Source organism: Papio anubis, chromosome 1, assembly GCF_008728515.1.
Source record: "Papio anubis isolate 15944 chromosome 1, Panubis1.0, whole genome shotgun sequence".
NCBI classification, from domain to species: domain Eukaryota; kingdom Metazoa; phylum Chordata; class Mammalia; order Primates; family Cercopithecidae; genus Papio; species Papio anubis.
Window position 1 is genome coordinate 21,075,010 of NC_044976.1, and position 15,056 is coordinate 21,090,065.

The window sequence follows — 15,056 nt, forward strand, 5'->3', positions numbered from 1 at the left end:
GGGTCTAAGTCCTTCGTGCGTGTGCTGCCACCTCATCTGGAGTGTCTCAGGACAATTTTCCATGGCTCCTTGGGGTGCCAGAGGGGAGTCTGGACCTGCCCAGACCCACGCTGGCCCCCAGGCTCATCCTTGGCATCAAGGGTTGCAGGGAGAGGACTGGCAGGGAACATTGGAGCCTCAAGGCCTCAGAGATCTTCTAGCCTGGCCTAGGGTGCCCAGGAGGAAGCCAGGTCCAGAGGAGAGGCAGCTCGCCTAGGTCACACAGCCAGTTAGCAGCAAGGCAGAGAGGCAGTCTAGGGGCAGACACAGAGCAGGAAATGGGTGCATCAGCTCCAGCCTTCAAACCCCACAGCCGATGTTCAGGTCCCCCTGAGCTCCTACCAGGCCTGCTCCACACTCACATCCCATATGGTCAGAGCCCCTACAGAGCAGGACTTGGGGCTGGGAGAAGCATCAGCCTCCACTTTCCAGCATCCTTGTATCAGCTGAGACAGGACATCTACTCGTGACAGACCCGCCCAGGAACGAGGAAAGAATGCAGGAGGTGCTCCCTTCACCCTGGTGAGTCCTCAGCCCCTCCTGGGACCACAAACATCTCGGGCCCAGAGAAGCAAGGAGGCTTGCCAGAGTCACACCACGGGTGTGGGGACCACATTGAGAGTCCCTCTCTGGCCAGTCCCACTCTGGAACAAACACTGTTCTGGCAAGATGCAGACCTGGGTCCAAATCCCGGCTTCCCCACTGACTGTGCGATCTCAGGAAGCCACGTGCAGCTCGGAACTTCAATGTCTTCACCTGTCAGCAGGGGTGATACACTCTCTTATCAACAATCAACTCAGGAAGCGAGTGTAAAGGGCCCAGGGCCATGTCTACACAGAGTTGATGCTTCCTGGAGGTTTGCTCCGTGTGAGAAGGAGGCAAAAGACAGCAGGCCGGATGCATTATGAAATAAGGACTCAAGTATGGGCTGTGTGCCATAGACCTACCTCGGCAGCTCACACCTCCTCTCTTGACCTCAGTTTCCACAACTGCAAAATAAGGGAATTGGGCCAGGCATGGTGGCTTACGCCTATAATCCCAGCACTTTGAGAGGCTGATGCAGGAGGGGATGACTTGAGCCCAGGAGTTTGAGACCAACCTGCGCAACATGGCAAAACCCCGTCTCTACAAAAAATACAAAAATTACGCCAGGCTCTGTGTCTCATGCCTGCAACCCCAGCACTCTGGGAGACCAAGGCAGGCAGATCACCTGAGGTCAGGAGTTTGAGACCAGCCTGGCCAACATGGTGAAACTCTGTCTCTAATAAAAATACAAAAATTAACCAGGTGTGGTGGTGCACACCTGTAATTCCAGCTACTCAGGAGGCTGAGGTAGGAGAATCGCTTGAACCCGGGAGGCAGAGGTTGCAGTGAGCCAAGATCACGAAACTGCACTCTAGCCAGGGTGACAGAGCAAGACTCCATCTCAAAAAAAAAAAAAAAAAAAAAAATTAGCCAGGCATGGTGGCGCACACCTGTGGTCCCAGCTACCTGGGAAGCTGAGGTAGGAGGATCACTTGAGCCCAGGAAGTTGAGGCTACAATGAGCTGTGTTCATGCCACTGCATTCCAGCCTGGGTAACAGAGTCTCAAAAAATAACAATCATAAAATCAAATGAGGGAATTGTACTAAGGTATTTCTTCTTGCCACTCTTTGAGACAGAGTTTCACTCTTGTCGCCCAGGCTGGAGTGCAATGGCGCGATCTCAGCTCAGCAACCTCTGCCTCCCAGGCTCAAGCGATTCTCCTGCCTCAGCCTCCGAAGTAGCTGGGATTACAAGCATGCACCACCATGCCTGCCTAATTTTGTATTTTTAGTAGAAATGGGGTTTCACCATGTTGGCAAGGCTGGTCTTGAACTCCTGACCTCAGGTGATCTGCCTGCCTCGGCCTCCCAAAGTGCTGGGATTACAGGCGTGAGCCACTGCACTTGGCCTTGTACTAAGCATTTCTAAGTACATGTATTTCTAAGCATCCTTCTAGCACTGCATACAGCCTCCCTGACTGCTTGTCTCTTCATCTAAACACCTCTGTGAGTGCACTCGCAGCACTGATGGGAGGAATGGAAGGGGGAAGTGACTGATCTGTTGAGATGAAATTCACATGACATACAATTAACTGTTTCTATCTCTACTGTCTCTCGACTTGATGTGGCCTGAGCTTCCCCAGGGCTGGTGAAGTCTTCAGTGCTATGACCTGAAGGTGCCCGATGAGAGCTCAGCAGCGGCACCCATAGCCCTGCATGAGCCCCTCTGCACCCTGTCGGCTCCCCCAGACTGGCTGTGTGGCCTCAGCCAGATGCCCTTCCCTCTCTGATCCCACAGTTCCCCCCATGTCTGAGCACCTCTGAGGGTGGGCCAGAAGCTGCACCTTCTCATGCCTCCTTGACCCCTGACCTCTGGCCTCTCTTCCAGCTCCGTCGGCCGTGTCCATCATGCATCAGGTGAGCCGCACCGTGGACAGCATTACCCTGTCGTGGTCCCAGCCAGACCAGCCCAATGGTGTGATTCTGGACTATGAGCTGCAGTACTATGAGAAGGTAGCTATGGGCGGGCTTGGTGCTCTCCCCATCACCCACCTCCCTGAGGGCCCCTGTCCCAGGCTGAGGCCTGGGGGTTCTGCCCCTCTGCAAGACGAGATGCGTTGGTGCAGGAGAAAGAGCACTGGCCTTGGAGACAGGCTGCCTGGCTCCCAACCCGGCTCCACTCCTCCCCGCTGAGACCTCGGGCAGGTGCCTTGACCTCTCTGGATCTCACTTTTCTAGTCTGGAGGATCCGCCCAGCAATCTCAATAAAATGCAACAGTCACATCCCTTTCCCCACCACGATCCTTTCATCTTGACCTCAGTGGCTTGATGTTGTGAAAAACTGGGTTTCCAAAAAGCTGCACTTATGAAGTGATAATTAGTCACTCACCTCTTCTTCGACAGAGATTTGAAACTGCTCAAGGGAGCTTCGGCCCGCCCTGCTCTGATTCCTGCTAAAACACCCACTTTCACTCGCCTGTATGCCCTTTGCATGGGGAGAGGTGATTTCACTTTGAGCTTTTCAATCAGACCTTAATTACTCCCTTCGGGGACCCAAGGTGGAAGCTCCTGGGATGGTAGAAGGAGCACTGGACTAGGAGTGAGAAGCCATAGGTTCAAATCCCAGCTCCATCCTTCACCAGCTGTGTGACCTTGGGCAGGCGTCTTTCTCCCTCTGAACCTCAGTTTCCACCTGTGTCGAGTGTGGGTGAGACCCCTTGCGGGGAGCTATGCAGGTTATGGAGAAAGGGCAGCATGGTACCTGGCCCTCAGCACAGGCCACGCATGTCCCTGGCCTTCCTCCTCTGCCCTGCCTGCTGCACAGTGGACGATGGTGACAGGATAGGAGGCCAGGTGGATGTGGGGCCTGCACAGTATGGGGGCCGGGAAGTACACAGCACGATTGCCCACCCACATGGCTGGATATCAGAGGCCCCCGGAAGCCTCTCCTATGAATGATTTCTCTTACCTGCTCCAGGAGGCAACAGCCACAGAGGCTACAAGGGCCCCTGGGAAAGGCATCGCAGGGCTTCCATTCAGACTAAGACATCAATGACTGATAGGGAGGCCTCTCATTGAGAGCAAGTCCAAGGGTAACTGCAAATGGATAGAAGGGCTCTCCCTAAAGGCTGAGAGGAAGAGTACAGACAGTTGCAGCCAGTTCTGCTGGAGCCCGGCTTTCTAGGGCCCAGCCTGGCCTTTGCACTGTCTTAACCGCTGGATCAGCTAACCAGGGTGGTCTCCGGGGCCTTTCAAACACTTACCCTGCCTTCACCGGCCGCCTTACCATTGCCTGAGCGCGTGTTCATCCTGTCCCCTAGGCAGTGCATTCCAAGAGGTCAGGGGTTACATCTCCATTCACCACCTTCTCCCCGGCACCCAGGCCCCAGGCCTGGCACCAGGGAGACACTTGATCAATATCAGTTGAATGAACAAGTGAATGAATCCCTTCCCTTGTGCCCTGGCCCCCAAACACCTCCTGGGACTTCATGCCTGCCATCCCCTCACCCACCTACCTCGCTGCCCACCCTTTTCCCTCATCCTCCCCTCATCTCTGCCTGTTGGAATCTTCAGGGTCCCTCCCAAATGTCACCTCTGCCACAAGCGAACATGGACTCTGCCCCTCTCTTACAGCACCGCATGTGGGTGGAGGGTGCTCCTGTCTCCCGCAGGGGGCCGTGGACACTGAAGGAATGAATCGTGTGAATGAATGAGAGACGTGAGTGATGGAGCCTGTGAATCAAAGAGGGAACTGGCTGAGCACCGTGGCTCATGCCTGTGATCCCAGCACTTTGGGAGGCCGAGGCGGACGGATCACCTGAGGTCAGGAGTTCGAGACCAGCCTGGCCAACATAGTAAAAGCCCATCTCTACTAAAAATACAAAAATTAGCTGGGCGTGGTGTCGCACGCCTGTAATCCCAGCACTTTGGGAGGCTGAGGTGGCTGGATCACGGGGTCAGGAGTTCGAGACCAGCCTGACCAACATGGTGAAACCCCGTCTCTACTGAAAATACAAAAATTAGCTGGACATGGTGGCGCATGCCTGTAATCCCAGCTACTCAGGAGGCGGAGGCAGGAGAATCACTTGAACCCAGGAGATGGAGGTTGCAGTGAGCTGAGATCATGCCACTGCACTCCAGCCTGGGTGACACAGTGAGATACTGTCTCAAAAAAAAAAAAAAAAAAGAGGGACCCAGTGGGTGGCTGGATATGGATGAGTAGATGTATGGATGAATTCTTTCTGTCTAAACTGCTCCTATCCCTACATTTTCCACCTGGCCAGCTCTGACTCAACCTTCTAGATCTTAGCCTAACATCACCTCCACAGAGAAGCCCTCCGTCACTGCCCAGATGCCATCTAATGCCCCATTTCATCTTCTCCTTGTACCTTGCCCTTCTGCATAGCGTTTATCACAATTACCATTTTTAAGTGTTATTGAGTAATTAGGTATTTACAACTTCTACACTGAGTTAGATAGTAAGTTCCTTGAGGGTGGAGATGTTGCCATGATCTCTGCTGTGTCCCCAGCGCCTGGCACACAGTAGGTACTCAAGAGCTGTTTTTTGGATGATTCAGGAAGTGGCCACACGAGGGCCTGAGCTGTGGGTGGTGTGAGGAAGCAGCCCCACCCCTCGCTGGGCCCTGGAGGGCCTCCAGGCAGGAGCCAGCGTCTCTGCTCCCCGCAGCAGGAATAGCTTAGCAACTCAGAACCCAGAAAGGCCAAAAAAAAAAAAAAAAAACCTAATTAAGAAGCTTTGTGATTAAATGAAACTGAAAGTGTTTGTCCCCAAAGACAGCAACGGAAATGAGGAATCCCAGCGCGGGTCCTGCCTACGACCCATTTCCTACCACAGCGGGCAGGCCTGGGGAGGCTGCTGGAGGTGTGAACCGGGAGGCAGCTCTGCCCTACTTTCTGCCGCTGCCCGAGCATCCCCAGGTCCCTGCTGAGGGTGGCAGGACCTGCAGGCTCTGCAGCAGCCAAGGTTACCACCTGCTCACATTTCATGAGCACTTGCTATGTGCTAAGCGCGTCACCTCTAGCGTCTCATTTATCCTCACCACAGGGCTCTTCACCCCATTGGATGGAAGGGGAAACTGAGGCACGGAGTTCCATAACTTACCCAAGAGGATCCAGCAAGCATTTTGACCTATGGTCTCACTCTTTACTTGGCTGTCCTGCCTCCCAGATTTTTTTCCCCAGGGATGCTTCTGGGATGACCTTTAAGAGGTAGACAGGACCAGCCCCTGCCATGGAGACTGTTAGGCATAAATGGTGAGGGGGGCCAAACGGTGAGAGGCTGAAGGTGCAACAGCCTGAAGTACACCTGTGATGAGACGTGGCCCTACTTCTTTCAGTCCCTCCCCCAGGGCCTGGGGTACAGAGAGGGACAGCTTGGCATCTGCCAGTGAGGAGATGGATGCTGGTTCATTCAACTTTCAGTCTCACCAGTTTTGGGTCAGGCACTAAGCTGGGTACCAGGAATTCTGAGGGTGACCAGGTGGCTCGGAGGCCTCAGGGACTTCACAGTCCAGGGAAAAAGAGTCAGACACTGAGAGCCATGAGACAAGGTGTGACACTAACCACAGAAGGGTCAGCAAAGGTCCCGGGGGGCACCAATAGGGGCCCACAGTCCTGGCACGAGTGAGGGAAAGCCTTCATTCAGTGACACTTGGGCTGAGTCTTGAAAGATGCTAGGAGTTCACCAGACAAACTTGCAGGTGGGAACACAGTCATTCTAGGCATCAGGAATCGCAAGTGCAAAGGCCCTGGGGCAGGGATGTGTGGGCTGCGTTCAGGAAACAGACAAGGCAAGTGTGGCAGAAGCGGGAGCATCAGGCGAGGAGGTTGGGAGGGAGGCTATGCTAAATGTCATGGGCCTTCCAGCCTTGGGAGTCTGGATTCAATTTAAAGTATGATGGGATGGCTCTGGAATGATGCAGTCTGACTCAGATTCCTTTAACGATCCCTGTAGCTTGCTGTGTAGAGAATGGATTCCAGGGAGACAGAGAGACCCAGGGAGCACCTGTACAGGGCTCCCAGGGGACGCCAAGTGAGAAATGATGGTAGGTAGCTGGGGGAGTTGGCAGCAGAGATGGCAAATGCCAGCAAAGTCTATATATATATATATATATATATATATATATATACACACACACACACACACACATACACACACACACACACACACACACACATATGTATATATATATGTATTTTTTTTTTGAGATGGAGTTTCATACTTGTCACCCAGGCTGGAGTGCAATGGTGCGATCTCAGCTCACCACAACCTCCACCTCCCAGGTTCAAGCGATTCTCCTGCCTCAGCTTCCCAAGTAGCTGCGATTATAGGCATAAGCCACCATGCCCGGCTAATTTTGTATTTTAAGTAGAGACGAGGTTTCTCCATGTTGGTCAGGCTGGTCTCAAACTCCCAACCTCAAGTGATCCGCCCGCCTTGGCCACCCAAAGTGCTGGGATTACAGGCGTGAGCCACTGCGCCCAACCAGCAAAGTCTGTATTTTAAAGCCTGGAGGACCTGGGAAATGTGAAGGGTGACTCCTAAGAGATGGAGGTGCCTTTTCCTGGGGCAGATGCGGGTTTGTGATTTGTAGGTGTGGTGCTTACTGGGGCAAAGGGGTTGGAGTTTAGGGAGGGTAGAGAACAGCAGCCAGGAGAGTGTGCAGAGGAAGAACCAGATGATAGGATCTGGGAGAATGCCAGGGTTTAGGGAGGGGAAGAAAGCAGAGTTGATGAAAATATTAGAGGAGGTGCTGGCAGAGGGGTAGGAGCAGAACCAGGAGCCATATCTATCCCTGACCTCTCAGACAAGGCTGTGATATGCCAGCCATCACCACCAGGGAGGGACAGCTAGGCTGCAGGTGGTGAGATTTATTCCAGCAAGTCCGCAGCCGGCTTACCTAACACGGGAATCCTCCTTGTGTCTGCTGTTAGATTCTTTCCTGAATACTCCAATCTTCCTAGGAAGGGAAGTCAGATACTAAGCCCTGCAGGCCCGTGCGGCCCCCACCTCCACCTCTTCCCCACTCTTTTCCTTCTTCAGAAATGGCTCTCTTACAGCGGATTCTCCATTTGGCCTTTCCCCAGCCCCACTGGAATTTTCCAGCCTGCCTGGAGCCCAGAGCTGACAACTGCGTTGCTAGATGGCTTGTGGAGGCCACTGATGAATGGCGGTGGCCTTGTGCAGACCCAGGCCTGGCTGCTTCCATCAGTTCCAGCGCCCCAGGGGAGGTGGCCTCATTTGGCAGCTACCCCAAAACACACAGGTTCAGGATCCCCCTAGTCCCCCAAGAACTCAAGGAGAAGAGCCGTTCATGAGGCCACCTGTGGTCGATGGACCTTGTAGCCCACATCGATTTTAGGATTTATTTAACAGAAAGTGAAGAGGAAGGACATTCCAGGCAGAAGGAGCAAAGGTTGGAGGATGGGGGGCGAACTATGAAAGTTCAGGCCATATTCAGGTTGTTGCCCAGTACCTGGAGTAGGATCTACCTGGAGAGGTTTGTCCACTCATTCATTCACTTTTGCCTTCATCCATCCATTTAATAAACATGGGTAAGGGCTTACTCTTTAATGGTTTTTTTTGTTTGCTTGTTTTTTGGGTTTTTTTTTTTTGCTTGTTTGTTTGTTTTTGTTTTTTTGAGACAACAGAGTTTGGTTCTTGTTGCCCAGGCTGGAATGCCATGACGCGATCTCAGCTCACTGCAACCTCCGCCTCCTGGGTTCAAGTGATACTCCTGCCTCAGTCTCCCAAGTAGCTGGGGTTACAGGCATGTGTCACCACGCTCAGCTAATTTTTTGTATTTTTAGTAGAGACGGTGTTTCACCATGTTGGTCAGGCTGGTCTCAAACTCTTGACCTCAGGTGATCCAGCCTCCTCGGCCTCCCAAAGTGCTGGGATTACAGGTGTGAACCACTGCGCCCGGCCTCTATAATGGTTTTGATGATAACAGTGATGATGGGAGCCAACATTTATTAAGTCTTTTTATGTGCTAGAGACTGTGCTAAGAAGCTTTACCTATATTTTCCTTTTAAATCTCCACAACCACCTCTTGTGGTAACTACTGGCATTAACCCACTTTAGAAATTAGAAAACCGAGGCCTGGAAGGCTTAAGACATGTACTCAATGCCTCACTGGCCCTAAGCTTCCAGGTAAGTGCTCAGACTAAGGAGTAGCGGATTTCATACTGAATTTCTTCCCATCGCCCCTTGGTGCTTAATCACTGTTCAGATAAAGGTACCCCAGGGAGAGGAGAGACTGAAGGGAATTAGCATCTCTAGGGCATCTCCAATGTGCCAGGCACTACCTGATCAAATTTTATCTTCACAACAGCCCTGAAAGGTTGGCATTTATTGTTCCTTTTATTTGGAATAGAAAACAGGGACTCAGGGAAGTGTCTTTCCTAAGGTCACGGTGCAATTAAGTGAAAAAACAAGGATATGAAGCAGCTTCCAGCTGGGTACAGTGACTGACGCCTGTAATCCCAGCACTTTGGGAGGCTGAGACGGGTGGGTCACTTGAGTCCAGGAACTCCAGACCAGCCTGGGTAACATGATGAAACCCTGTCTCTACCAAAATTACAAACCTTAGCCGGCTATGATGGTGTGTGCCTGTAGTCCTAGCTACTAGGGAGGCTGAGGTGGGAGGATTGCTTGTGTATGGGAAGTCCAGGCTGCAATGAGCCATGGCTCCAAGGCCACTGCACTCCAGCCTGAGTCAGCTGGTGAGCAAGCACCCTGTTCCCAAAAAAAAATATATATATATATATAGAGAGAGAGAGAGAGAGAGAGAAATTTAAAAAGGAGCAGCTTCTAATCCCTTGCCCAGTTTTAAAGAAGGGAGCTGCTCAGGTTGGTTCCTCGCTCTCCTGAGGCACCTATGGAACCCACAGCCACCTCCCATCTCCCTCACATAATCAGGACTTAAAACCTCCAGCGTCTCTAAGTGGGCACCCACCCAGTTTACAGAATCTAACCCGTTTTCAAGTCTGAGCAACGCCCATGTCGTCCAGTGGCACTTAGTGTTCATGTCTGGTACTGCATCCCAGGTTTTGTAGATTTTTGAATACCAATTTAATGTTCATTCATTATGTCAATAATTAGTGAACACTTGCTGTGTGGCAAGCCTGGGGAGTCCAGAGATGAGCAAGACATGGTCCCTGGCCTCAGGAAATCCACATCCTTAAAGAAGATGGAGATGTATATTAGGACAATGGGTGGGAGAGGAGGCAATTGAGACCTGCAACCCCTGGCTGGGACATCTGGGAAGTCTCCCCAGCAGAGGTGGCACTTGCGTTGAGTCTAGATCGATGAGTAGGGCACTGCAAGACAAGTGAGGAAAGGGTATTTCAGACAGGGGCAACAGTGCTTGCAAAAACTCAGCGTGTCCGTGGAAGATAGACTTGCTAGATAAAATACAAGACACATGATTACATTTGAATTTTTTAAAAATAAATGTTTTAGTACAAATGTGTCCCAAATATTGCATGGGGCATACTTACACGAAAACGTATTTGTTGTTCATCTGAAATTTAAATTTGACTGAGCAGCATCCTATATTTGTGTTTGCTAAATCTGGCAGCTCTACCAAGGAAGGGGGAAAGAGTTAGGGATAGCAGGAACCTAGGAAACATTAGGGATGTCACAGGAGAGACTGGAAAATGGCGGGTCATGAAGGGTCTGGAATGCCAGGCTAAGGAGTCAGCCTTCACCCTGTGGGCACTGGAGAAGGACTTTGTGTGAGGGACCCTGGGCTTGGTACAGGGGAACAAAAACAAGTCCTCCCTCGTGGGCTCATAGTCAAGGGGGCGAGAGGAGCCTCAGCCCAAAGTTGAGGGGGCGTAGCAGAAACCCCCTCCTGTGGCACCCACAGAAAGTGCTCTGGGACTCAGAGAAGGAAGAGGTACGTCTGGCTGGGACGTCAAGGAGGCTTCCTGGAGGAGGAGGCAGATGATCTGGCTCAGCAAAAGAAACCCTCTCTGCTTCTGCCCCACCAAGCCATCCCTGCCATCCCGTGTTATCGGGGTGGTAGAGACACATCTTCAGGTCCGCCCCCTTCATATCCCCTATATCCCAAGCTTTTTCTCACCTCCTTTCCTCTGAACCTGCTGCCCCTTCTGCCAGGCATGCACATCTTTGCCTGGGTGGTTCCTGTTTGTTCTTTGAGATCCCATTCCAGTGCCCCCCACTCATGAAGGAGCTTTCCTGACTTCACCTGGTAGCCCCTGATATGGTTTGGCTGTATCCCCACCCACATCTCATCTTGAATTGTAGTTCCCATAATCCCCACCTGTTGTGGGAGGGACCTGGTAGGAGGTAATTGAATCATGGGGGCAGTTACCCCCATGCTGTTCTCATGATAGTGAGTTCTCACAAAATTGGATGGTTTTATAAGGGGCGTTTCCCCCTTTGCTTGGCACTCCTCTCTCCTGCCACCATGTGAAGAAGTACATGTTTGCTTCTTCTTCTGCCATGGTTGTAAGTTTCCTGAGGCCTCCCCAGACATAAGGAACTGTGGGTCAATTAAACCTCTTTCCTTTATAAATTACCTAGTTTTGGGTATGTCCTTATAGCAGCATGAGAAGGGACTAACGCATCCCCCATCCTAGACCAGGTCACATGCCCCACAGCATGTGCTTACCCTATCAGTGTGAGCCTGTTATGCCTATTGATTCATTTTGTCCTCTGAACAAACTCTGAGGTAGCTACTGTTACTATCCCCCTTTTACAGATGAAGATACAGAGAAGTTAAGGAACTTGCCCAAGGTCACAGAGGTAATATAGAGTGGAGCCAGGATTTGAACCCAAGAAGTCTGGCTCCAGCTTGTGATCTTAACCTCCATGCTATAAAGCCTGTAATAACGTTGCACACACTGAATCTCCATTGTTTTGGGAAGGTTTTCAAGGGCTCCGTGCACTGCATGATGTGTATGTGACTGGCATGTACAACTAGGTGTGCCTTCTTCTGGATAAGGGTTCACAGATTTTCATCACAAAAAAATTTCTCAGAGAGCTTCATGATCTTCAAAGGGTTGGGATTCTCACACTGCTCGCTTTTCCAGACTGAGCTCTCCAAGGCCAGGACCTGTGCCTTAGCCCCCTTTAGAAACCCAGTACCAGCCTAGTGCAAAGAGGATATTTGGGGAAGTTTTGCCAGGTGGCTGGCAGATGCCTAAATGAGCATCATCTGTATCCAACCCAACCACATCTCCACTCCCACTGCAGTAGCTGGATCTTTGTCCTGTGCTAGACTCCTTGGATCACACTGGGTAGCACTCAGGAAGCCAGAATTGATGTTTTTCATCTCTCAAAGGAGAAGACACTAGGTTTGGGGTATCCAAAGGCATGGACATTAGAGGTGGCTCCATGCAAGACTCTGGTTTCATTTGTTGTTGTTGTTGTTGTTGTTGTTGTTGTAGTATTTTTTTTTTAGATAGGATTTTGCTCTGTTGCCCAGGCTGGAGTGCAGTGGCACAATCATGGCTCACTGTGGCCTTGACCTCCCAAGCTCAAGTGATCCTTTAACCTCAGCCTCCCAAGTAGCTGGGTCCACAAGCATGTATCTCCACGCCCAGCTAATTTTTTTTTTTAGAGAAAGGGTCTTGGTATATTGCCCAGACTGGTCTCAAACCACTGGGCTCAAGTGATCCTCCCACAACGGTCTCCCAGAGTTCTGGATTACAGGTGTGAGCCACCGATCCAGCCTGGTTTTGAATCTCAAAGCAACTATGAACTGATAGTGACCCTGAACATCATTTTCCCTTCTAGACCTTAGTTCTTGACTCACCCAAGTGTGCTGAGGCTGAACAAGGGCCCTTACACTTAACTCATCAAGGCATAGGACAGGGAAGGGGATGCAGAAGTGAATGAGGTGGGCCCTCTCCCTTCGATCTCCAATAACTCACAGTATAGTCCTCAGGGTCTGCACATAGGAACCACTCAATACGTGTGTATTAGTCAGCTTTTCCTGAGATAACACTGCAAAACAAACAATCCCAAAAATCTAACACCTTACACCAAGTGGCTATTTTTCTTGGCCATGGGTTTATGTCTGTGGGTCAATAGGGGTGACCCTGTTTCATCCTAAGAGCTGGGTCATGGTCTCCTCCTGTTTCTCATTCTGCAGCCAGTGGTTGCCCAGTGCAAGCTCCTCTCATGGCAGAAGCACAAGAGACCAAGACAAATCAGCAGGGATCTGTAAAGCCTCTGTTTGTATCATGTCCACTGGAATGTTCCAGTGGCCAACACAAGTCATGTGGACAAATTCAACATCCATAAGACAGAGACATGTACTCTGCCTACTTTTGTGAGCAGTGTTGAAAAGTAACATGGCAAAAGGCATAATTCTATTACAGGGAGGGGATGAAGAATTGGAAACCATAGATGTTTATCCAATGGCCAGAACTGCCCCCAGTATGGCAGGAGCAGGCAGTGGGCTCTGGGCCCACTGTGAGCCACAACCTCACTAATTTTCTTCTCTGTTCCTCGGCAGGAGCTCAGTGAGTACAACGCCACAGCCATAAAAAGCCCCACCAACACGGTCACCGTGCAGGGCCTCAAAGCCGGCGCCATCTATGTCTTCCAGGTGCGGGCACGCACCGTGGCAGGCTACGGGCGCTACAGCGGCAAGATGTACTTCCAGACCATGACAGAAGGTGAGCAGAGTCCAGTGGGCAAGAGGAGGGCACAGACTCCACAAACAGAACAAACTCAAGGGTCACCATTCCCATGAAGCACCTTTGTGCAAATTAGAAAAGGCACTCCCTTCCAGATGTCAGCCCTCCCTCCTTCCTAATTTCGAACCTTTGTGCACAACCATATATAAAAGCCCTGTTTGTGTTCCCATTGTGTCAGCCAGGCCACTTCCTTTCCCAGGACTCTGAGGAGCTCAGCCCTAACTTCCAGAGCCACTCTGAGCAAGTCACGCATTCCTTGGTCCAATTTTTTCTCATCTATAAAATGAAAGCATCACATTCAGTCTGAGAGAGTAAGCATATTTTATCCATACACAACTCCAGTGACTTGCAATTGGACTGAGAAGGATTCTGAAGCTGCATCTGAGTTCAGCAGGAAGAAGTTCTGGGATAGATTAGTACTGTCTGCCCCAGGCAAGGGAGTGAGAGATCTAGCCTGTGTGCTACGTTTCCCACTCTGGAACTACATGGTTTCGAAGCACCATTTCTGCTCTAATAATCTTTAGAAGCAACACAGTTTAAAGACTATCGGCTCTGAAACCAAAGAAATGAGGATTCCATTTCTGATTTAGCCCTAACTGTATGTGCCTAAACAAGTCACCTTACCTCTCCAACCCTCAGCTTTCTCATTCATAAGTGGGGGTGATAACAATGATCTCATTATCACCATCATTATCAAACTAGTGTAAGAATGAGAGACCTAGCACAGGATTGGCACTAGGTCCCAGTCATATCATCACTCACCAGATGGTAGGTAAGTCATAGTTTGTCATTGCTGTGAGTCTGGGATCCATTTCACCAGTCAGCTAAACTCCAGGGTGGCTCTATCTGACCAGATTCCACCATCCTTTCTTAGTATCTGCTCTAACCACTAGGCGTGCCTTGGCCTTTGCCTGGTTGAACATTTCAGAGGCTCCTGGACTCTTAAATTCTTGCCTTATCACAAAAATCCTCCCTATGGCTCTACCATCTCTTCCAGCACTCACCTCCTGTGTAATCTTTCTGTTCCTCGTGGCAGCTTTTTTCACCTCTTTAAGCCCTTTTCCATGTTGGGTGAGTGTCACTGACTGGGAACTGAGAGACTGTCCCAAGATCCTTTTATTAATTCAACAAATGTGGCTGGGGCCCTGCCACTTACCAGGCCAAGTGTGGGCACTAAGGTCCCAGAGCGTGTCCCTGATCTCAACAAGTTCCTGTTCTGGTCAGTGAGACAGATGAGAAGTAAAAATAGCTAGGTGTGATGGCTCACATCTGTAATCTCAGCATTATGGGAGGCTGAGGCAGGCGGATCACCTGAGGTCAGGAGGTTCGAGACCAGCCTGGCCAATATGGTGAAACGTTATCTCTACTACAACTACAGAATCAGCCAGGCGTGATGGCAGGCACCTGTAGTCCCAGCTACTCGAGAGACTGAGACAGGAGAATGGCTTGAACCTGGGAAGCAGAGGTTGCAGTGAGCCGAGATCGTGCCATTACACTCCAGCCTAGTGACAAGAGTGAAACTCACACTCCAAAAAAAAAAAGAGAGAAGTAAAAATAATAAAATGTAAATCAATGATAGTGTTAATGGCATTGAATGGTTTCCAAGAGCCAGGCTAATGCCAAGTGTATCTTCTGCGTTCTCCCATTTCAACTCCCACCCTTGGGTCAAGCAGACCTGGGTTCAAATGCCTGGCCGGAGTGCTACTTTCTTTGTGACCTCAGGCACATCATGACCTCACTAAGCCCAGTTTCCTCCTCTGTAAAATGGGGTAATCATAAGACTGTTCCGAGATATG

At 50.7% G+C, this 15,056-nt stretch overlaps 1 protein-coding gene across 4 annotated transcripts in view; it reads left to right on the top strand.

Moving 5' to 3' along the window:
* EPHB2 (EPH receptor B2) overlaps nt 1–15,056 on the top strand; it is a 205,343-nt gene that overhangs the window by 170,004 nt on the left and 20,283 nt on the right. For all 4 annotated transcript variants that reach the window (XM_021937153.2, XM_021937159.2, XM_021937161.2 and 1 more), the window contains exons 6-7: nt 2,453–2,577; nt 13,077–13,239. In XM_021937153.2, coding sequence (XP_021792845.1) covers nt 2,453–2,577; nt 13,077–13,239 — 288 coding nt within the window. The remainder of the gene's footprint in view (nt 1–2,452; nt 2,578–13,076; nt 13,240–15,056) is intronic.